At 39.9% G+C, this 22,503-nt stretch overlaps 1 protein-coding gene across 2 annotated transcripts in view; it reads right to left on the bottom strand.

Moving 5' to 3' along the window:
• Window positions 1-3,349: 3,349 nt before the first annotated feature.
• The window catches only part of TFAP2D (transcription factor AP-2 delta), a 61,041-nt gene continuing 41,887 nt past the window's right edge, over window positions 3,350-22,503 (bottom strand). For both annotated transcript variants that reach the window (XM_073672944.1, XM_073672945.1), the window contains exons 5-8: window positions 17,507-17,625; window positions 14,756-14,897; window positions 12,458-12,571; window positions 3,350-3,915 (exon numbers count right to left, since the gene is read on the bottom strand). In XM_073672944.1, coding sequence (XP_073529045.1) covers window positions 3,696-3,915; window positions 12,458-12,571; window positions 14,756-14,897; window positions 17,507-17,625 — 595 coding nt within the window. In that variant the 3' untranslated portion in view covers window positions 3,350-3,695. The remainder of the gene's footprint in view (window positions 3,916-12,457; window positions 12,572-14,755; window positions 14,898-17,506; window positions 17,626-22,503) is intronic.

Genomic DNA, 22,503 nt, shown 5'->3' with positions numbered 1-22,503 from the left:
GAAAATTTCGCAATTTTCAAAATTTGAATTTTCATGCCCTTAAATAAGAGAGATATGTCACATAAAATAGTTAATAAATAACATTTCCCATATGTCTACTTTACATCAGCACAATTTTGGAACCAAAATTTTTTTGTTGTTAGGAAGTTATAAGGGTTAAAAGTTGACCAGCGATTTCTCATTTTTCCAACAAAATTTACAAAACCATTTTTTTAGGCACCACATCACATTTGAAGTGACTTTGAGGGGTCTTTATGACAGAAAATACCCAAAAGTGCCACCATTCTAAAAACTGCACCCCTCAATGTGCTCAAACCACATTCAAGAAGTTTATTAACCCTTCAGGTGCTTCACAGGAATTTTTGGAATTAAATTTTCTCAAAAATTTTATTTTAGACCCCAATTTTTTTATTTTTGCAAGGGTAACAAGAAAAAATGGACCCCAAAATGTGTTATGCAATTTCTCCTCAGTAAGCCAATACCCCATATGTGGGAGAAAACCACTGTTTGGGTGCACGACAGGGTTCGGAAGAGAAGGAGTGCCATTTGACTTTTTGAATGTAAAATTTGCTTGAATAATCAGCGGACGCCATGTTGCGTTTGGGGAGCCCCTGATGTGCCTAAACAGTGGAAACCGCCCACAAGTGACACCATTTTGGAAACTAGACCCCTCAGGGAACTTTTCTTGATGTGTGGTGAGCACCTTGAACCCCCAGGTGCTTCACAGAAGTTAATAACATTGAGTCGTAAAAATAAAATTTTCACATTTTTCCCACAAAAATGTTTTTCAGCCTCCATTTTTGCATTTTCATAAGAGTAACAGGAGAAATTGCACCATGCAATTTGTTGTGCAATTTCTCTTGAGTAAGCCAATACCCCATATGTGGGGAAAAAATACTGTTTGGGCACACGGCAGGGTTCGGAAGGGAAGGAGCGCCATTTGACTTTTTGAATGTAACATTTGCTTGAAAAATTAGTGGATGCCATGTTGCGTTTGGGGAGCCCCTGATGCACCTAAACAATGGTAACCCCCCACAAGTGACACCATTTTGGAAACTAGACCCCTCAAAGATTTTATCAAGGGGTATAGTGTTGAACCCAGAGGTATGACACAGAATTTGATAACATTAGGTCATCATATTGAATAAGTCATCATTAGTCTTGAGCGCAAGTGCTCGCTACTTGAGTTTGCATCGGGTACTTTTGCAAAGACTAGTTTTTGCAATCATTTTTCCATATTACTGCCAACAGAGTCATATAAGGGCTTGTTTTTTGTGGGACAAGTTGACCTTTTTATTGATACCATTTTCAGGCATGTGACATTTTTTGATTGCTTTCTATTCTGATTTTTGGGAGGCAGAATAAACAAAACCCAACAATTCAGAATTTTTTTTAAATTTTTTTTATGCCGTTCCACGTGTGGTAAAATTGATAAAGTAGCTTTATTCTTCGGGTCAGTACGTTTACAGTGGTACCAAATTTATATGGTTTATTTATGTTTTGCCGCTTTTACACAATAAAAACTATTTTGTATAAAAATATTTTTTTTTATCACTTTTTTGACTGATGGAGCTGTATGGCAGCTTGTTTTCTGTGGGACAAGATGATGTTTTCAGCGGTACCATTTTTATTTTCATTCGTCTTTTTGATCGTGTTTTATTCCATTTTTTGTTTGGCGGTATTATGATAAAGCACCGTTTTATGCTTCATTTTTTTTTTTACCGTGTTCACTAAAAAGGTTAACTAGAGGGACAGTTTTATAGGTCAGGTCGTTCCGGACGTGGCGATACCAAATATGTGTACTTTTATTGTTTTTTTTTTCATAATAATATTTATTTATGGGTACAGTATATATAAATATTTTTTTGGATTATTTTTTCAGTTTTTTAAAAAATATTTTTACAGCTTTTCACTTTCTGACACTTTTTTAACTTTTACACTTTGTCCCACTCTGGGACTTTCATTTTTTGCAGGCTGATCACTTGCATAGCATAGAGACGTAGCAGCGTCCCTGTGCTATGCAGCCTGTCAACCCCTGCACAGGCACAAGTTACTTTGATCCTGCATTGCGCATGATCAAAGTAATTTGCTGATGCCTGGTGACCCGGTTGTCGTCATGATGACATCTGGTCACCATGACAACTACCGGGACCCGGCACAGACAGCGCCGGACGCCGGAGAGGAAGTAAGTAGGTAGCCCTTACCTCCCCTGGCTCCCGGAATGCTGCGATCGATTTTGATTGCAGCATTTCGGGGGTTAATGTGCTGGGAACGGTGCGGCAACGCTTCTTGCACATAGCACCGGTTGTCAGTTGTGAGAATCAGCAGACACCCGGTGGCGATCGTGCCCACACAGTCTGTGTGTGGGCCCGATCGCCAAGGCGTAATAATACATATCTCGTCCAGTAGGCCCAGGGCCCAGATACGTATTCTTACACCTAACATCAGTTTTTTTTTAATTGTTTTACTTTTAATGGGACAAAAGGGGGATGATTTGAACTTTCCTTTTTTTCTTTTTTTCTTTATATATTTTTAAAATGTTTTTTTAACTTTTTACTGAATTTAACAGTCCCCTCAGGGGACTTGAAGCTGTGATCGTCCAATCGCTTGTGCTATACATAGCTCAGTGTGTGAGCCACATCACAGGCAGGGACATGACCAGCGTTGGACTGGGGTGCCAGGGTGCCACCAGTAACCAACTTCAGGGCCCCACTTTTCAGTTACATGTGACATTATCCTCAATCACAAATGTATATAACAATGAGCTGGGAAGATTGTTACATGAATAAGATGCTGCCTTTTTCTGTACATAGTGATTCAAGCATATTGTGCTAAGTAATGCTCATATAAGAAAGTGGTGGCCCACCGGAGGATTCTCCTATTCTCCTGTGGGCCAGTCCAAGCCTGGAAACGACATATGACGTGAAGGGGATAAAAAGTTTCTTAATTAGACTCATGTGGACAATACAGAACTAAGGTAATGAGGACACCAATGTACTGAGATGACCAAGTCATTATGATGTGATGTAGGCTACCATGTTTCCCACTAGAAGTCTAAAAAAGTGAGTGAGCATTACCGGAGAGGCTTATTAGCTGCCTAGTCTCTCTTGGCACCATCTTTTGGAGTTTCCCTTTAGATTCCATTTTTTTTTTATTATGAGAAATTGCAAAATGATGTAACAAAAATTATTATAAATCTTTAAAACTTTAAGATAGAAAACACTTTCTTCAAATTGAATGAAAGCGTTCCCCCCGATGAGCAAATTGCCGAACATCTTTACAAATTATAACGTTTTTTTTTAACACAACACAATACACATAAAACATAGTAAAAGTTAATTGCTTTCAATTTTATTATCCTCTATAAGTCATCTCAATATGGTGCTTTGAAGCTTTTATTTTCATACCAAAAACAGATCACTTTGAATAAAAGCAAAATGTGAAAAAAATCCCAAAAAAACAAAGCGAAAAAAAAAACATTTTCCTTATTTTGTAGTTTGTTGGTTCATTATATATAGTTATTTTTTTGGGGGGAGAATTTATAAATTAACTAAAAAGGTGAAAAAATTCACAGAATTTACAATGTTCAGAAGTTAGTGAATTTGGTCCCTTGTAAATTGTCCAACCTAAGGAGTTTTAAGACTATTAAGAAAAAAAATAGTCAGCAGCAAAAACTCGGAAGGTGATGTGTCCGGCTAGTCCGTCTTTTCAGTCTTGGCGTCTTTTACCATAACGTCTGATGATTTCCTCAGGGGCCCCTTTTCTGAGTTGCTATTTCCTTGGCTGCTTTCTGATACTCCCCCAGATTTATTTGTCGTGTGTTTCTCCAAATAATTGAGCATCTCGCTTAGAACGGTTTGGAAGGTGCTAAGAGCCGCACAAATTGCCGGAGTCCCGAAACCGTGAGTGATCAAGCTAAAACATATATAAAAAAAAAAAGAAAAATCACACAAACGGGATAAATACAAATCAGTGGTTTATATACAAATGTAAAACAAACAAAAAAAAAGAAATAGCCTTGAAATCACAACATGAGATTGCAGCAAAATCTATTTTTTTCACAAGAACATTCTGTAATTCTATCAGAAGGACTATTACAAGTAAAATCTCATTGTATGCAAAATATTTTATTTTCATTTATTTATGTTTTATTTTTTTATTATGTTTTTTATTTTTATACCAGCTGTAATTTTTCTTTTTTTAAAAAAAATGAAAAGAACTTTCCAGTATAATTGAAAATGGTATTGGTGCACTGCATTACTCTGAATAGAAAATTCTGAAATGTTGACTGGATGAAGCTGGAATGTTCTTGTCTAATCATGCAACCCCTGGGCATCAGAATGGTAATTTTTACCTTGAGAAGTTTCAATCAGAACATGGATTACTGTGAAGGATACATCCAGACAATGAATTACTTATCAGAGCCTTTGTCCTACATAACCACAGAGGCGGTCCAGGTTATTTCTGTAAATGTGGCTCTGTGTTAGAATCTTTAATGTTAATTTTTCACATTTTTTCCACTTTTATTTGCAGGCTTAATATTTTCCAATACATTATTTTGTCCATTTTAATGTAAACCTCAGCCAATGTGTTCTAATACTTAAAGGGAAGTTATCAAAATAAGCTTAATAGCAAATGTTAGGCAGAATATCTTTGAAACGTATTTCTTTTACATTTTCAGCGTTTTCACGTAGTTTTAGTTAATTTTTATAACTGTGCTGAATTTGTTGGATGGTTTCTTATTTTGTGTCTCTATTAGGGATGAGTGGATCCGAACGTAAAAGTTCGGTGTCCGTATCGGACAGTTAGTGTCCGGTGCTAAATGCCGAACTCGACGTTGCAATGTTCGGAGTTCCAGGGGAAGTCCATTCCAATGTTTAGAGTTCGGGGGGAAATCCATTGCAATGTTTGGAGTTCCGGGGGAAGTCCATTCCAATGTTTGGAGTTCAGGGGGAAGTCCGTTACATTGTTTGGAGCTCCGGGGGAAGTCCATTGCAATGTTTGGAGTTCCGGGGGAAGTCCATTCCAATGTTTGGAGTTCAGGGGGAAGTCCGTTACATTGTTTGGAGTTCCGGGGGAAGTCCATTGCAATGTTTGGAGTTCCGGGGGAAGTCCATTCCAATGTTTGGAGTTCAGGGGGAAGTCCGTTACATTGTTTGGAGTTCCGGGGGAAGTCCATTGCAATGTTTGGAGTTCCAGGGGAAGTCCATTCCAATGTTTGGAGTTCCGGGGGAAGTCCGTTGCAATGGTCGGAGTTCCGTTGGAAGTCCGTTGCAATGTTTGGAGTTCCGGGGGAAGTCCATTCCAATGTTTGGAGTTCAGGGGGAAGTCCGTTACATTGTTTGGAGCTCCGGGGGAAGTCCATTGCAATGTTTGGAGTTCCGGGGGAAGTCCATTCCAATGTTTGGAGTTCAGGGGGAAGTCCGTTACATTGTTTGGAGTTCCGGGGGAAGTCCATTGCAATGTTTGGAGTTCCGGGGGAAGTCCATTCCAATGTTTGGAGTTCCAGGGGAAATCCATTGCAATGTTTGGAGATCCGGGGGAAGTCCATTCCAATGTTTGGAGTTCAGGGGGAAGTCCGTTACATTGTTTGGAGTTCCGGGGGAAGTCCATTGCAATGTTTGGAGTTCCAGGGGAAGTCCATTCCAATGTTTGGAGTTCCGGGGGAAGTCCGTTGCAATGGTCGGAGTTCCGTTGGAGGTCCGTTGCAATGTTTGGAGTTCCGGGGGAAGTCCATTCCAATGTTTGGAGTTCCGGGGAAAGTCAATTGCAATGGTCGGAGTTCCGGGGGAAGTCCGTTGCAATGTTCGGAGTTCTGGGGGAAGTCCGTTGCAGAGAGAGAGAGAGAATTTTCCAGTTCAAAAGCCTGAGTCCCCATTGTTTTCAAGTTTTCAGTAGGGTTCGGGTTCTGGTTCAAGTTCTGGTACAGTTCTGTTATCCGACCAGAACTTTGGAATAAAGTTCAGGTTGGGTACCAGAACATGAACTTCCATGGGTCCGCTCATCCCTAGTCTCTATTTTAAGGCATTTTCTAGGGAAAGAAGTGATGGTTTATCTTTTAGATCAATGATGATGTGATTGCCATTGATTGGCACAATGAATTGACTCTGGGGCTTTATGTTTGGTGTTGAGCTGCAGTACAAGGCCACAGTCACTCTATCCACGGGTCCATAATGCTCACAACAATGCCACAGCTCTTTAAAGTGGTTGTCTGGGCATAAATTATTGATGATCTCTACGTCTAAATCAAAGAAAGTTCACTCATCATCATAGACAGTGATTTGTTTTATTGTAAGAGCAGTGAAACTATGGATTCTTTACTGTAAAAACCTTGAGGCTATGGAAATGGACTGTTCTCTGTACAAACAGTGAAACTCTGGATTCTTTTCTGTACAAGTAGTGAGGCAATGGATTCTTTATTGTATGATGGATTTTTTTACTGTACAAGCAGTAAGACCATGGATTCTATGCTGTATGAGTTGTGAGACTAGGGATTCTTTACTGTACGAGCAGTGATACCATGGATTCTTTCCTGTATGAGCAGTGAGACTATGAATTCTTCACTGCATGAGCAGTCAGACCATGTATTCTTTACAGTATGAGCAGCAAGACTATGGATTCTTTATTGTATGAGCACTGAGACTATGGATTCTTTACTGTACAAGCAGTGAGACGATGGATTCTTTACTGTACAAGCAGTGAGACTATGGATTCTTTATTGTATGAGCACTGAGACTATGGATTCTTTACTGTATGAGCAGTGAGACTATGGATTCTTTACTGTACAAGCAGTGAAACTATGGATTCTTTATTGTATGAGCACTGAGACTATGGATTCTTTACTGTACAAGCAGTGAGACTATGGGTTCTTTACTGTACAAGCAGTGAGACTATGGATTCTTTATTGTATGAGCACTGAGACTATGGATTCTTTACTGTACAAGCAGTGAGACTATGGATTCTTTACTGTACAAGCAGTGAGACTATGGATTCTTTACTGTATGAGCAGTGAGACTATGGATTCTTTACTCTATGAGCAGAGAGACTATGGATTCTTTACTGTATGAGCAGTGAGACTATGAATTCTTCACTGTATGAGCAGTCAGACCATGTATTCTTTACAGTATGAGCAGCAAGACTATGGATTCTTTATTGAATGAGCACTGAGACTATGGATTCTTTACTGTACAAGCAGTGAGACTATGGATTCTTTACTGTACAAGCAGTGAGACTATGGATTCTTTATTGTATGAGCACTGAGACTATGGATTCTTTACTGTATGAGCAGTGAGACTATGGATTCTTTACTGTACAAGCAGTGAGACTATGGATTCTTTATTGTATGAGCACTGAGACTATGGATTCTTTACTGCACAAGCAGTGAGACTATGGGTTCTTTACTGTACAAGCAGTGAGACTATGGATTCTTTATTGTATGAGCACTGAGACTATGGATTCTTTACTGTACAAGCAGTGAGACTATGGATTCTTTACTGTACAAGCAGTGAGACTATGGATTCTTTACTGTATGAGCAGTGAGACTATGGATTCTTTACTCTATGAGCAGAGAGACTATGGATTCTTTACTGTATGAGCAGTGAGACTATGAATTCTTCAATGTACGAGCAGTGACACTATGGATTCTTTACTCTATGAGCAGTGAGACTATGAATTCTTCACTGTATGAGCAGTGAGACTATGGATTCTTTACTGTACGAGCAGTGATACCATGGATTCTTTGCTGTATGAGCAGTGAGACTATGAATTTTTCACTGTATGAGCAGTGAGACTATGAATTCTTCACTGTATGAGCAGTGAGACTATGGATTCTTTACTGTACAAGCAATGAGAGTATGGATTCTTTACTGTACAAGCAGTGAGACTATGGATTCTTTATTGTATGAGCACTGAGACTATGGATTCTTTACTGTATGAGCAGTGAGACTATGGATTCTTTACTGTACAAGCAGTGAAACTATGGATTCTTTATTGTATGAGCACTGAGACTATGGATTCTTTACTGTACAAGCAGTGAGACTATGGGTTCTTTACTGTACAAGCAGTGAGACTATGGATTCTTTATTGTATGAGCACTGAGACTATGGATTCTTTACTGTACAAGCAGTGAGACTATGGATTCTTTACTGTACAAGCAGTGAGCCTATGGATTCTTTACTGTATGAGCAGTGAGACTATGGATTCTTTACTCTATGAGCAGAGAGACTATGGATTCTTTACTGTATGAGCAGTGAGACTATGAATTCTTCAATGTACGAGCAGTGACACTATGGATTCTTTACTGTATGAGCAGTGAGACTATGAATTCTTCACTGTATGAGCAGTGAGACTATGGATTCTTTACTGTACAAGCAGTGAGACTATGGATTCTTTATTGTATGAGCACTGAGACTATGGATTCTTTACTGTACAAGCAGTGAGACTATGGATTCTTTACTGTACAAGCAGTGAGACTATGGATTCTTTACTGTATGAGCAGTGAGACTATGGATTCTTTACTGTATGAGCAGAGAGACTATGGATTCTTTACTGTATGAGCAGTGAGACTATGAATTCTTCACTGTATGAGCAGTGAGACTATGGATTCTTTACTGTACGAGCAGTGATACCATGGATTCTTTGCTGTACGAGCTGTGAGACTATGGATTCTTTACTGTATGAGTAGTGAGACTATGAATTTTTCACTGTATGAGCAGTAAGACTATGGATTCTTTACTGTATGAGCAGTGAGACAGTGAATTCTTTACTGTATGAGTAGTTAGGCTATGGATTATTCACTGTACTAACAGTTTTCTGCTATTGATAACCTATTTCCATAAGATAGGTTATCAATATCAGATCAGTTGGGGTCGTCAATATTTTGTGCCCGGACAATCCCTTTTATCTTGCTAATTCCAACTGATCGCAAGAATTGGACATCATTGTGTTTTCTTGGTAAAACCCCTAAACAAAACTGTCCTACTATAGATGGTCTGATTGGTTTAGGTATGAATCTTGTTTTTCATACACGATTAGACTATTTTAAGTTCCATGTGTTACAAAGGTATTAGTAGCGAGAACCTATGGGGAATTGAGCCAATTTGATTCTAGATATACATATAATCAACTAACATGGGAATGTCTGGAAATATCAGAATCAGACACTCATTTTTTTTCAATGTTGAACAATTTTTTTTTTTTAATTTAACAAAGTGAAATTAGTAAAAATCAACCTAAAAAAACAAATATTACAAATATGTCCAATTCCAGGTTTGCAGACTAGATATAACCAGAGATGACAACAGTAGAGATGAGAAAATCGATTTGATGAAAATAAAATTTGTGTAAAATTTTTAGGAAATCAATGAATCTGAAAAATTTGAACAACTTTTGATTTGCTTTGTGCGAATTGACTAAAATGTCCGACACCATTGTACACATTGCAGAAAATTGTAGCAGCCACAGAAGGATCATGGCCAGGTTATAATTTTCATCTATCATGTCACATGTTATAGGTCAGCCAATAAGGAGAGACTATCATAGCCTGTAAAAAAGCAGAGGCAGGGAAGCCAGCAGCCATTTTGTAGTGACTCTGGAGAGTGACACTGTTTGACCATAGAGGTAAGGAAAAAAAGCCATAAAACACTGAACCAACTGTACAGATAGTGTGTGATAGCACATCAGTGAAAACCATTTGTGTGTGAGCACAGGCTGTTGGTTATTATCACCAGTTACTACCTGCTTACCGATAGCCATATATGCTGAGGTCACTTTGACATTATTAAGGCTGTGCTTGCACTAAAGAGCTTGAAAAGGGTTGGATACTGTCCTAGGAGACCTCAGAGTGTTACACACATACAACCCCTGGCAAAAATTATGGAATCACCGTTCTCGGAGGATGTTCATTCAGCTGTTTAATGTTGTTGAAAAAAAGCAGATCACAGACATGGCACAAAACTAAAGTCATTTCAAATGGCAACTTTAGGGCTTTAAGAAACACTAAAAGAAATCAAGATAAAAAATGTGGTACTCAGTAAGGGTAATTTTTTTCAGACCAAGCAGAGGGAAAAAATTATGGAATCACTCATTTCTAAGGAAAATATTATGGAATCATGAAAAACAAACACACAGAAGAAAACTCCAATACATCACTAGTATTTTGTTGCACCACCTCTGGCTTTAATAACTGCTTGCAGTCTCTGAGGCATGGACTTAATGAGTGACAAACAGTACTCTTCATCAATCTGGCTACAACTTTCTCTGATTGCTGTTGCCAGATCAGTTTTGCAGGTTGGAGCCTTGTCATGGACCATTTTCTTCAACTTCCACCGAAGACTTTCAATTGGATTGAGATCCGGACTATTTGCAGGCCATGACATTGACCTTATGTGTCTTCTTTCAAGGAATGTTTTCACGGTTTTTGCTCTATGGCAGGATGCACTATCATCTTGAAAAATGATGTCATCATCCCCAAACATCCTTTCAATTGATGGGATAAGAAAACTGTCCAAAATATCAATGTAAACTTGGGCATTTATTGAAGATGTAATGACAGCCATCTCCCCAGTGCCTGACGTGCAGCCCCATATCATCAATGACTGTGGAAATTTGCATGTTCTCTTCATGCAGTCATCTTTATAAATCTCATTGGAATGGCACCAAACAAAAGTTCCAGTATCATCACCTTGCCCAATGCAGATTCGCGATTCATCACTGAATATGACTTTCAGCCAGTCATCCACAGTCCACAATTGCTTTTCCTTAGCCCATTGTAACCTTGTTTTTTTCTGTTTAGGTGTTAATGATGGCTTATGTTTAGCTTTTCTGTATGTAAATCCCATTTCCTCTAGGCGGTTTCTTATAGTTCGGTCACAGACATTGACTCCAGTTTCCTCCCATTCGTTCCTCATTTGTTTTGTTGTGCATTTCCTGTTTTGGAGACATATTGCTTTAAGTTTCTGGTCTTGACACTTTGATGTCTTCCTTGGTCTACCAGTATGTTTTCCTTTAACAACCTTCCCATGTTGTTTATATTTGGTCCAGATGTTAGACACAGCTGACTGTGAACAACCAACATCTTTTGCAACATTGCCTGATGATTTACCTTCTTTTAAGAGTTTGATAATCCTCTCCTTTGTTTCAATTGACATCTCTCGTGTTGGAGCCATGATTCATGCCAGTCCACTTGGTGCAACAGCTCTCCAAGGTGTGATTACTCCTTTTTAGATGCAAACTAACGAGCAGATCTAATTTGATGCAGGTGTTAGTTTTGGAAATGAAAATTTACAGGGTGATTCCATAATTTTTTCCTCAGAATAGAGTGATTCCATAATTTTTCCCCTCTGCTTGGTCTGAAAGAAATTACCCTTACTGAGTACCACATTTTTAATCTTGATTTCTTTTAGTGTTTCTTAAAGCCCTAAAGTTGCCATTTGAAATGACGTTAGTTTGGTGCCATGTCTGTGAACTGCTTTTTTTCAACAACATTAAACAACTGAATGAACATCCTCCGAGCCCGCTGATTCCATAATTGTTGCCAGGGGTTGTATTTCAGGGCAATTTGAGACTTTCCAGTACTGTCAATTCAACATTTTTTACAGAAAACAGGGAATATTTTCTCATCTCTAGTCAATAGCGTTTTCAAAAGTTTCAGAACATTCGCTGAAGTACGCATAGGGGGGGAGTGTGAAGAAGTAACACATTTAAGTAGAAAACGAAACTAAATTAAAAAAAGTAGATGATAATTCACAAACTTATGAAAATTGGATGAGATTGCTTTGGTATACGTAATGCTTGTTTCAAAAGTTTGGGCTGACAGAAGTAGAGACTAGGGATGAGCGGACCCGGGGAAGTTCGGCTTCATTGGGTTCGACCGAACTTTAGTCCAAAGTTTGGTTTAGGTACCAGAACTGTACCCAAATTTGAACCTGAACCAGAACTCCATAGAAATCAATGGTGACCCGAACTTTGGAGCTGGAAAATCTTCTCTCTCTTTTTCTCTCCTCTCAGGACACCCAAACTGTAAAAAGGACTACCAGGAGAAGTCTGTGTTTGGAGTTCAGCATCGGACATTAGGTGTCCGGAGTTCAGCACAGGACATTAGGTGTCCGGTAACAACCTCTAACTTTACAATTCAGGTTCGCTTATCTCTAGTAGAGATATCCTATAATTTTTCTTAAATTGTTCAGGTCTATGTATGTTTCAAAGAACCAGAGATGAAAATGCACAAAGGAAATTTATACGAAATTTAATTACAAAGTGTTCTTGAAATCATCAGTCCATCAAAATGAACGATTGCACTTGAGGCTACACACACAGTGGACAAAAAGCCTTCTTTTATGTGTTTAAGGTTGAGATAGCCCTCAGAATACTTTACAACAATATAGTAATCAGATTTCTGCAGACTTTATAATAGCAGATATATAGCAAACCCATTAAAGTCACAGAATAAGTTACATACCTAAAATGTGTTAAGTGTCTTTGAATATCGAGGTCTAGAATTGGAGTTGGTCTTGAGGAGCCTAGTGGCGACCTGTCTTGACTGAGTAGATCCTGAAATTCTTTGCAGATTTGCCTAAAAAAAGTCCATAAAAATAATGACAATCAACATAAACAGTCACATCACAATGTAAGATCAGCAAACAACGGGGATTACTTCAACAGAAGGAGGAATTTAGGAGATTACAAGGTTTAAAACCAAAATATGGAACTTGACAACAATGTTCTTGCTATATGGTTCTCAACATATGGGCCTTCTGCATGGAGGATATGAGTTTGGTGTTAGCGAGCTAACAGTTTAGGGATTATTAAGGAGAAACCATTAATCCCTAATCTACCCCCATACTTTCCAACCTTTGTAATGCTACTACAGCTACACGTGCAGCCACCCATTGATTGGTTGTAGTGGTTATTCTGCTAGGTGGAAAGTGATCAGTTGTCGGAAAATACAAAGACTGGTGAGGGACCATAAACTGGAACAGTGTGGGATCGGTAAGTTATCACTTTATTTTCTCATACAATTTCATATTTTTTTTAATGCATGGACAACCCCTTTAAGATACTTGGTGTTCATAGTTGTAATAGGCTATTTTAAGATTGCTGTTATAAATGTGGAATCATGTGCTGGACACCGGAGATTAACATTGCATCACTAGAGAATAATAAACTGATACTGTCACTAAGACCAAAAGGAGAGGACCATCATATAAATGCCCTTTAATTATGCTACCACACTGAAAATGCCATTGAAAGATTCCACAGGATTTCTTTGGACAGAAAAATGCTCAATCTGTCTCTATTAAGGGGAATCTATCAGCAGGCTTTTGCTATGTAATCTGAGAGCATCATGATGAGAGCCTGATTCCAGTGATGTGTCACTTACTGGGCTGTGTGTGGTTGTTTCAATAAAATCAGTGTTTTATCAGCGGGAGATTATCACTACAGGACTAGATGTTTCGTGCCTCCTAGTCAACTCCTTTGTGTAATCCCGCCCCTCACCACTGATTGGCAGTTTTCTGTGTACACAGAAAGCTGCCAATCAGTGGTGTGGGCGGGGTTAAACAGAGCTCAGCATTTAGAGAGCTGCTAGATCTGCAACAGAGAAAACTGTGATTGTATCAATATGACAGCAAGCACACCAGCAAGTGATACAATGCTGGAATCAGGGTCTCAGCCCCTACATCATGCTGCTCTCAGATTACATGCTGACAGATTCCCTTTAAGTGGCATCACCAAGGACAGGAAGATGCACACTGGATCAAGGAAAGAATCCCCCATCCATATGGGAACTAGGGGAAGAATCATATAATGTCTGATAATTTTCCAAGGGAGAGAATATTATTCCACTTGATGAGCAGAACTTAGACACTTAGCAGAGAAGTGTTGTATGGCTTGATGGTGTAATACAATAAATATGACTTTTCGAGCTTAGTGTTGAGGTGTGATTGAAACCTGTTGGTTTATGTAGACGATGAAGACAGAAAAGGATCTAAGTTATCTTCCAACTGTTTCTTTTCCAACATCCCCAATAATGATCTAATCAATGTCAGTTATATATGGTTCTAATATTGGCATTGTTAGCAAGACACTACCATTTTTATATAAAAAAAAAAGTCTGGGAACACATCACAGAAAGTTATAGGAACTAAACTTCCACTTATGGTCGCTGAGAATGAACCATCTGGCTAAATTGAGATCCCATGATCAGGTCCATGTGTAAATCGACAACAGAAATTCAGTAAGTTTTCTTGGGTTGTGCCTCCATATATAATAATGTGCTTTTTTGTGTCTTTTAAAGGCAATTTTGCATGAAAATAGAAGCTTGACTGATCATTGTGGTTTAGGCTTCTCTAATCCATGGAGATCAGATGTAATCCCCAAGGAAAGCTTCTTCTGGCAGAGTCAGTTGTAGAAGAAATGTAATATTACATGCTGTCCTGTCACATACATTTCTGACCATGACCATTTCTGATCCAGGCTGGATCTACCAGAGGAGCTTCTCTAATTCAGTGATTCTCAGAATCATGGAGATATTCCTGAGCAACAAGCCCCTCTATGAACATCCATGAGGCTTTACACAGTACATGGAAAGAGGGTTTTTACAAGAGACATGAACAGATTTTAAAAAGCTACTATTACTTCTATAGTCATAAAAGCAAAATCACTCTGTCGTTCACAAGGTGAAAGTTCTAAAAAGTTTGTAAAATGAGTGCAACATTTTTTTTAAAGTTTACCACCCCCCCCCCCCCCAAGTACTTACTTTGTGGCAAGTATCATCTTTTTCCTTGCAGTCTGCTCCTTCTGTTCCATGTGTTGTCTAGCCAGATGTTCTCCCACAGCCTTTGCCGGAAACTCTGTCTCGCAAGTGTATCCAAAATCTCGGGCTAAATGTAAAGCTTCTCCTATCGAGAGCAGAATAATAGAAATTGTGTAATCAGGTAAGATAATGGATTGTGCAAACTAATTAAAGATGGCCAAACACATTAGATCAAACTTGATGGAAATGACCAATTTTGACTGTAGTTATCAACGGCTGGATCAATGAAGTGAACAATTGTTAGTTTTGATCTGCGAATGATCAATGAGCATTCTTATTCAGTCAATAATTCATTCAATCATTTTTTCATCCAGTAATCTTCACAGGTGAAATGTGGATGTGTCATTTGGGCGAACAATGATAGTTCTTTAAGCTGGCCCACTATTTCTTACCATAAGAACATTCATATGAATGTTGTCCTAATTGTTCTCTAACGTAGCTGTATGAAACAGTGCCATTGCCCATTGTAATCTAAAGTGTGCATGGAGCCATCTTGTGAACCAATGATTCAACCAACAATTGTTTGTTTATCGGTATGGAGCTATCTTCTGAACCAACTTGACCAACGATTGTTTGTTCATCGGTATGGAGCCATCTTGTGAACCAATTTGACCAACGATTGTTTATTCATCGATATGGAAGCCATCTTGTGCAACAATGATTTGACTAAAGATTGTTCATCGGTGTAGAGCCATCTTGTGAACCATTTTGACCAACGATTGTTTATTCATCGGTATTGAGCCATCTTGTGAACCAATGATTCAACCAACGATTTTTTATTCATCGGTCAATTTTCAGCTAAAATGCATGGCCACCTCAACTTACAACCCAACAATTTATGATGGTTATTACCGGTGAAAGTTTTTACATAAGGCTTTAAGGCATGAGACATTTGACTAGTGGAATATGGTTAGGTGCTGATGAAGAATATTACATATATTAGGTACCCCTTTCTTGGTATAAGCAGCCATGTTGTTCACTGATTAGCAATGTTACCTATAGCACCAGGTTAAAATCGAGCCAATAGATGTAAAGTTTGCATTTTCCTTCTACGATTGCTTGGGTTTCCTTAGCTTTCTTTGAAATTTGTCCTAGTCCTAGTGTGTGAGATCGGAAAATGAGTTTGTGAGCTACTTTCGGACAGGGAAAGAGTTGTTATCTCTTAAATGGGTTGTTACATTAGGACAGTCCTTGTCCATAAGGCTGATTAGGGAGTAAGGACATCATGGCCATAGTCGAATCCACTATGGTGGACTCAAGCCATCAATGGATTGCATGTTTAGCCATTCATCTTCTTGCAAAATCAACTGCTTTCTGGGGTCCCGGATGACAAATTTTTTTTTTCGTAAGCAAATATTTGAAATTCAATTGACTTCACAAAATTCTCCACGGAAATTTGATTTGCAGCAAATCGATTCACCAATAATTGAAAGTATTCCAAAGCCTGCAATTGCCCTCAAGTGACATGTATGACACTTTAAGATCTCCTAGGACTCAATTGAACCCCTTTCAGTCTCTTTAATGCAAATATAACCTTATTAATTTCAAAGTGATCTCGACATATTGTATATGGCTATGGATAATTGGATGGAAACTAAAAAAGTGACTCCTCTATATATATCTCTCCCTATAAATTAAATCTGTGTTATCCTCACACTCTAAGCTTCATTTTGCGGTGCTATCACACTCTGTACAGTTTCTTCAGTGTTTTTTGTCTCTCTCTCCCTATCTCTTTGGCTAAGATATGAGCTCTGATGTTCTCTCACTATCTAAATAAACCACAATATGACTGCTGCTTTCCAAACCTGTGCTTTTATAGTGGCTCTGGTATTTGCTCCCGATTGCCTGTGCTACATCATGTGATGTGATATCTGCAAGTCTTTATGGGGAAGCCGACCTGGCTGTGCCAATGATCCTTTTATAGGTGCGGCAATCTTCTGCAACATGTAAAATGGTTGTGGCCATATTAGGCGATTTGCGTGAAGCAAATCTCAAATTGTTCGAAATCACTAAGTTCAGCGAATTCCTAAAAATTCGACACAAATTCAATTCATATTGAATCAATTCAGTAATTTTTGGTCATCTGTGATAAGATAAACTTTTTAAAACCAAGATAATGTACTAAAAAGTTAACTAGAATCTTAAGGTAGCCAACTAGAATGTAGGAATATTCAAATGCTTTCTGGCGCTAAATCCACTAGGTTTCCAATCTTAGAAAAAAATTAAAATTTTAAAAATTGTTCAATTCTTCAATAGGAATACCTATTTCAAGGAAAGTTTCTCATTCTTGGCCGAGAAAACATGTGACGGCTGAGACAAGTGAATAATGAAGAGAAATTATTAGAAGTGTATTTGAAACATCTCTTAAGACCTTAGAAGAAAGACCTTGCTCGATTTGATCAGCACTTCCAAACGTTCAAGGGAATAAAAGGAAGAGGGTTAGTAATGCCCAGTATGTGAGGAGACACTTTCATCCCACTCTGACGGAACGCAGAACTCCAATCCAGGTACTTTATCTTCTCATCCACTGTGTAACTTCATATAAAATGATCAAAGACAAGTGGGATATATTCCTCAGATCTGAAAGTTCTGAACAACGGCGAAGATTTACAATGGTTTGAGGACTGGAGAGTGGCATAGTTAATCTGAATCCGAGTTGTGAGGGCTGTGGGTGGGTGACGGAGGGAATCCTACCTTCCACTAAAGATGTCAACAGTGTTACGTTAGCAGCTTTTCGCCTTCCTGCAGGTAAGTTTAGACCAAGCCTGTCCAACTTCTCTCTTAAGCAACGTCCTCCATTTTTTGACTTTGCCCTGCAAAAATAAAAGCCCCTCCTTGAATATAAAGATAGTAACAACAGTACGGATATTTCAGTTCCTAAAGAAATGATGGACAACATTTTTTTTACTGTTGTTTAATCCAGTAGATTACATAGAAAAGATTAAAATGGATCCCTCTACAAGTTCTTTCCACTCATGGAAATTTGCGTTGCGGAGAGTGATCAACGTCAGCTCTATCTGTGGACTCTATTGTGGCTGCATGTTTTGCCCTTGTAGTATGGATGCTATTGCTGGATCAACATAGCATAATGGACTGAATTAAAAGGAGTGGAGAAATATCCTTACATTGTGGTGTCTAGCTTCACTAAAATATGTACGGGCACCATAGATGGGGTGAGAATAATAACTTGATGTATACTCGTCTGCCATTACACAGGTGGATTCAGGGCAGACAGCTCAGGTGGCCTGCCTAGGTACCCGTATCACCGTATTTCTGACACAGGGACAATGAGTGGCTGCAGCGGTCAGGTGACTAAAACTGAGTGACACAAGAGAAACTACCACTGACACACTGTTCTAGTCACCTGACTGCTGCCAATCACAGTCATGTGACAGACAAACCATGACTTCATGGCTTCTGCCACCATTGCTTACCATTGGAGCTGCCTGCTCTGGATCCAGGGGCTAATAACATGTGAATAGAGATGAGTGAACCCAAACTGTAAAGTTCGGAGTTCGTTCCAGACACCTAGTATCCGGTGCTGAACTTCAAAGAAGAACTTCTCCCGGAAGTCCGTCTTAGTGTTCGGAGTTCCGGGAGAGCAGAAAGAGAGAGTGACTGACTCTGTGGGGATACTCTGCTTCCTTTGGCCCTTTCTACGATCATTTTACAGCACCAAAGTTTGGGTCCCCATTGACTTCTATGGTGTTCGGGTTCAAGTTCGGGTAGAGTTCCAGTTCCCAAACCGAACTTTGGATTAAAGTTCGGTCGAACCCTACAAACCCGAACATCCACAGGTCCACTCATCCCTACATGTGAATATACATCATTTTGTAATGTTCTTCATTTTTTTTTATTGAGGCTGGACCACCCCTTTAAAGACAATCTGTCAGTAGGATCAACCATGCTAAGCCATCTACTGTATATATGCATGTAGGTTGAATAAGAAGTTGAATAAAATGATACCTTGATATCTGTGATCCAATGTCTAATTCCTGAGAGATCCATATTTTTCTGCTTAGATCTATGGGCCGGACATAGATCTCACTGAGACTCGGCCCTAGAGCTTATTTTAAATGAAAGGGGGCGTTACCAGTGTCATATGTGATGGCTGCTCTCTGCTCTCCTGATCTCAATGCAGAGCTGTGTGTGATTATAACTGACACAGGACAGCATTAAACACATCTGCAGATTTCCTCTTATAGTGCTTCAGCTTCCCTCTCACAAGCAGTCAGTGTTACATTAAAGCTGAGCTGCTGCTGCAGAAGTGTTTATAATGAGACAAAGTTCAGTTCTGCTGCACTGTGTTAGTTACATTTCTCACAAAAGCAATACCCCGGTTCATTTAAAAAAAGCTCTGAAGGTAAACTCTTTCGGAGATCTATGCCCAGCCCATAGAGCTTAACAAGTTATTTACATATTAAGAAAATGTGGATTTCTCTGGAACAAAACATAGGATCGCAAATATCAAGGTATCATTTTATATTTCTATAACCTACATGCCGATATAGACGACTTAGGAGGACTGATGTCACGGGTGTGTCGGAGGTGACAGACAGTCGCCCTGCAGTGGCCCATAGGAGATCTCCACTTTGGCATTGAAGACAGCTTCCTAGATAGGAGGTTGTCTTTAGGACCCAGCGACTACCTCCCTCTGGCCTGGGTGAATATATACCTGGTCTATCTAGGTGGGCATCGCCGGTTATACTCATTCCTTCTTGGAGCTTGGCTGAAGCAGCATCACGTCCTCTCTGGAGTCTTGAGGCCGTGTGCACTACTGGAGTTCTTCTAAAGCTCAGCTGTTATTCCCTGGTGTTGTTTTCCCCTTTTGACTTTAGAGTGCTAGCGGAGGTTGACTAGTGCTCATCTCCTTCCACCCCCAGTTGTCACCTTATGCCAGGTATAGTAGGGTGAGGCACATGATCAACGACAGCTTCGGAGGTTGTATAGGGACGGGAGGGGAAGACAGGGTGACGCTAGTCCAGTTTAGGAGGTCACCACTTCCCCTTTCCCTAGTGTCTGGGCTCCCTTTACCTTTCCCCCCTGTACTGCATTCACATCTGGCGTGACAGTTAATTCTACTGACAGATTCCTTTTTAAAAGTAATGAAGCATTTTAGTAATTGTATTTGTATGGAAAAGTTGTTACCTAAACTGCAATGAAGCCAATTTTAAAAATGTTGAAAATTTTGGTAAATGGAAAAAAAAATTATGTGACATTTTGGCAAATGGTAAATACATTTCAATCACCATATTTATAGTTGATAAATGGAGTCCCATTCATATACTGTATATATATATATATATATACACTGCTCAAAAAAATAAAGGGAACACAAACAACAGAATATAACTCCAAGTAAATCAAACTTCTGTGAAATCAAACTGTCCACTTAGGAAGCAACACTGATTGACAATCAATTTCACATGCTGTTGTGCAAATGGAATAGACAATAGAAGGGAATTATTTTCAATTATCAAGACACACTCAATAAAGGAGTGGTTCTGCAGGAGGGGACCACAGACCACATCTCAGTACCAATGCTTTTTGGCTGATGTTTTGGTCACTTTTGAATGTTGGTTGTGCTTTCACACTCGTGGTAGCATGAGATGGACTCTACAACCCACAGAAGTTGCTCAGGTAGTGCAGCTCATTCAGGATGGCACATCAATGCGAGCTGTGGCAAGAAGGTTTGCTGTGTCTGTCAGCGTAGTGTCCAGAGGCTCGAGGCGCTACCAGGAGACAGGCCAGTACACCAGGAGACGTGGACGGGGCCGTAGGAGGGCAACAACCCAGCAGCAGGACCGCTACCTCCGCCTTTGTGCAAGGAGGAACAGGAGGAGCACTGCCATAGCCCTGCAAAATGACCTCCAGCAGGCCACAAATGTGCATGTGTCTGCACAAACGGTTAGAAACCGACTCCATGAGGGTGGTATGAGGGCCCGACGTCCACAGATGGGGGTTGTGCTCACAGCCCAACACCATGCAGGACGCTTGGCATTTGCCATAGAACACCAGGATTGGCAAAGTCGCCACTGGCGCCCTGTGCTCTTCACGAATGAATGTAAGTTCACACTGAGCACATGTGACAGACATGACAGAGTCTGGAGACGCCATGGAGAGCTATCTGCCTGCAACATCCTTCAGCATGACCGGTTTGGCAGTAGGTCAGTAATGGTGTGGGGTGGCATTTCTTTGGAGGGCCGCACAGCCCTCCATGTGCTCGTCAGAGGTAGCCTGACTGCCATTAGGTACAGAGATGAAATCCTCAGACCCCTTATGAGACCATATGCCAGTGCAGTTGGCCCTGTGTTCCTCCTAATGCAGGACAATGCAAGACCTCATGTGACTGGAGTGTGTCAGCAGTTCCTGCAATATGAAGGCATTGAAACTATGGACTGGCCCGCCCGTTCCCCAGACCTGAATCCAATTGAGCACATCTGGGACATCATGTCTCGCTCCACCCACCAATGTCACGTTGCACCACAGACTGTCCAGGAGTTGGCGGATGCTTTAGTCCAGGTCTGGGAGGAGATCCCACAGGAGACCATCCGCAACCCCATCAGGAGCATGCCCAGGCGTTGTAGGGAGGTCATACAGACACATGTGGAGGCCACACACAATACTGAGCCTCATTTTGACTTATTTTAAGGACATTACATCAAAGTTGGATCAGCCTGTAGTGTGTTTTTTCCACTTTAATTTTGTGGGTGACTCCAAATCCAGGCCTCCATGGGTTAATAAATTTGATTTCCATTGATGATTTTTGTGTGATTTTGTTGTCAGCACATTCAACTTTGTACAGAACAAAGTATTCAACGAGAATATTTCATTCATTCAGAGCTAGGATGTGTTATTTGAGTGTTCCCTTTATTTTTTTGAGCAGTGTATATATATATATGTATATATATATATATATATACAGTACAGACCAAAAGTTTGGACACACCTTCTCATTTAAATATTTTTCTGTATTTTCATGACTATGAAAATTGTACATTCACACTGAAGGCATCAAAACTATGAATACATGTGGAATTATATACTTAACAAAAAAGTGTGAAACAACTGAAAATATGTCTTATATTCTAGGTTCTTCAAAGTAGCCACCTTTTGCTTTGATGACTGCTTTGCACACTCTTGAGATTCTCTTGATGAGCTTCAAGAGGTAGTCACCGGAAATGGTCTTCCAACAATCTTGAAGGAGTTCCCAGAGATGCTTAGCACTTGTTGGCCCTTTTGTCTTCACTCTGCGGTCCAGCTCACCCCAAACCATCTCGATTGGGTTCAGGTCTGTTGACTGTGGAGGCCAGGTCATCTGGCGTAGCACCCTATCACTCTCCTTTTTGGTCAAATAGCCCTTACACAGCCTGGAGGTGTGTTTCGGGTCATTGTCCTGTTGAAAAATAAATGATGGTCCAACTAAACGCAAACCAGATGGAATAGCATGCCGCTGCAAGATGCTGTGGTAGCCATGCTGGTTCAGTATGCCTTCAATTTTGAATAAATCCCCAACAGTGTCACCAGCAAAGCACCCCCACACCATCACACCTCCTCCTCCATGCTTCACGGTGGGAACCAGGCATGTAGAGTCCATCCGTTCATCCTTTTCTGTGTCGCACAAAGACATGGTGGTTGGAACCAAAGATCTCAAATTTGGACTCATCAGACCAAAGCACAGATTTCCACTG

This window comes from Phyllobates terribilis, unplaced genomic scaffold (genome assembly GCF_046119375.1).
Source record: "Phyllobates terribilis strain yellow unplaced genomic scaffold, ASM4611937v1 Scaffold_3__8_contigs__length_932513732, whole genome shotgun sequence".
NCBI classification, from domain to species: Eukaryota; Metazoa; Chordata; class Amphibia; order Anura; family Dendrobatidae; genus Phyllobates; species Phyllobates terribilis.
This window is presented reverse-complemented; position numbering and strand designations above follow the sequence as displayed.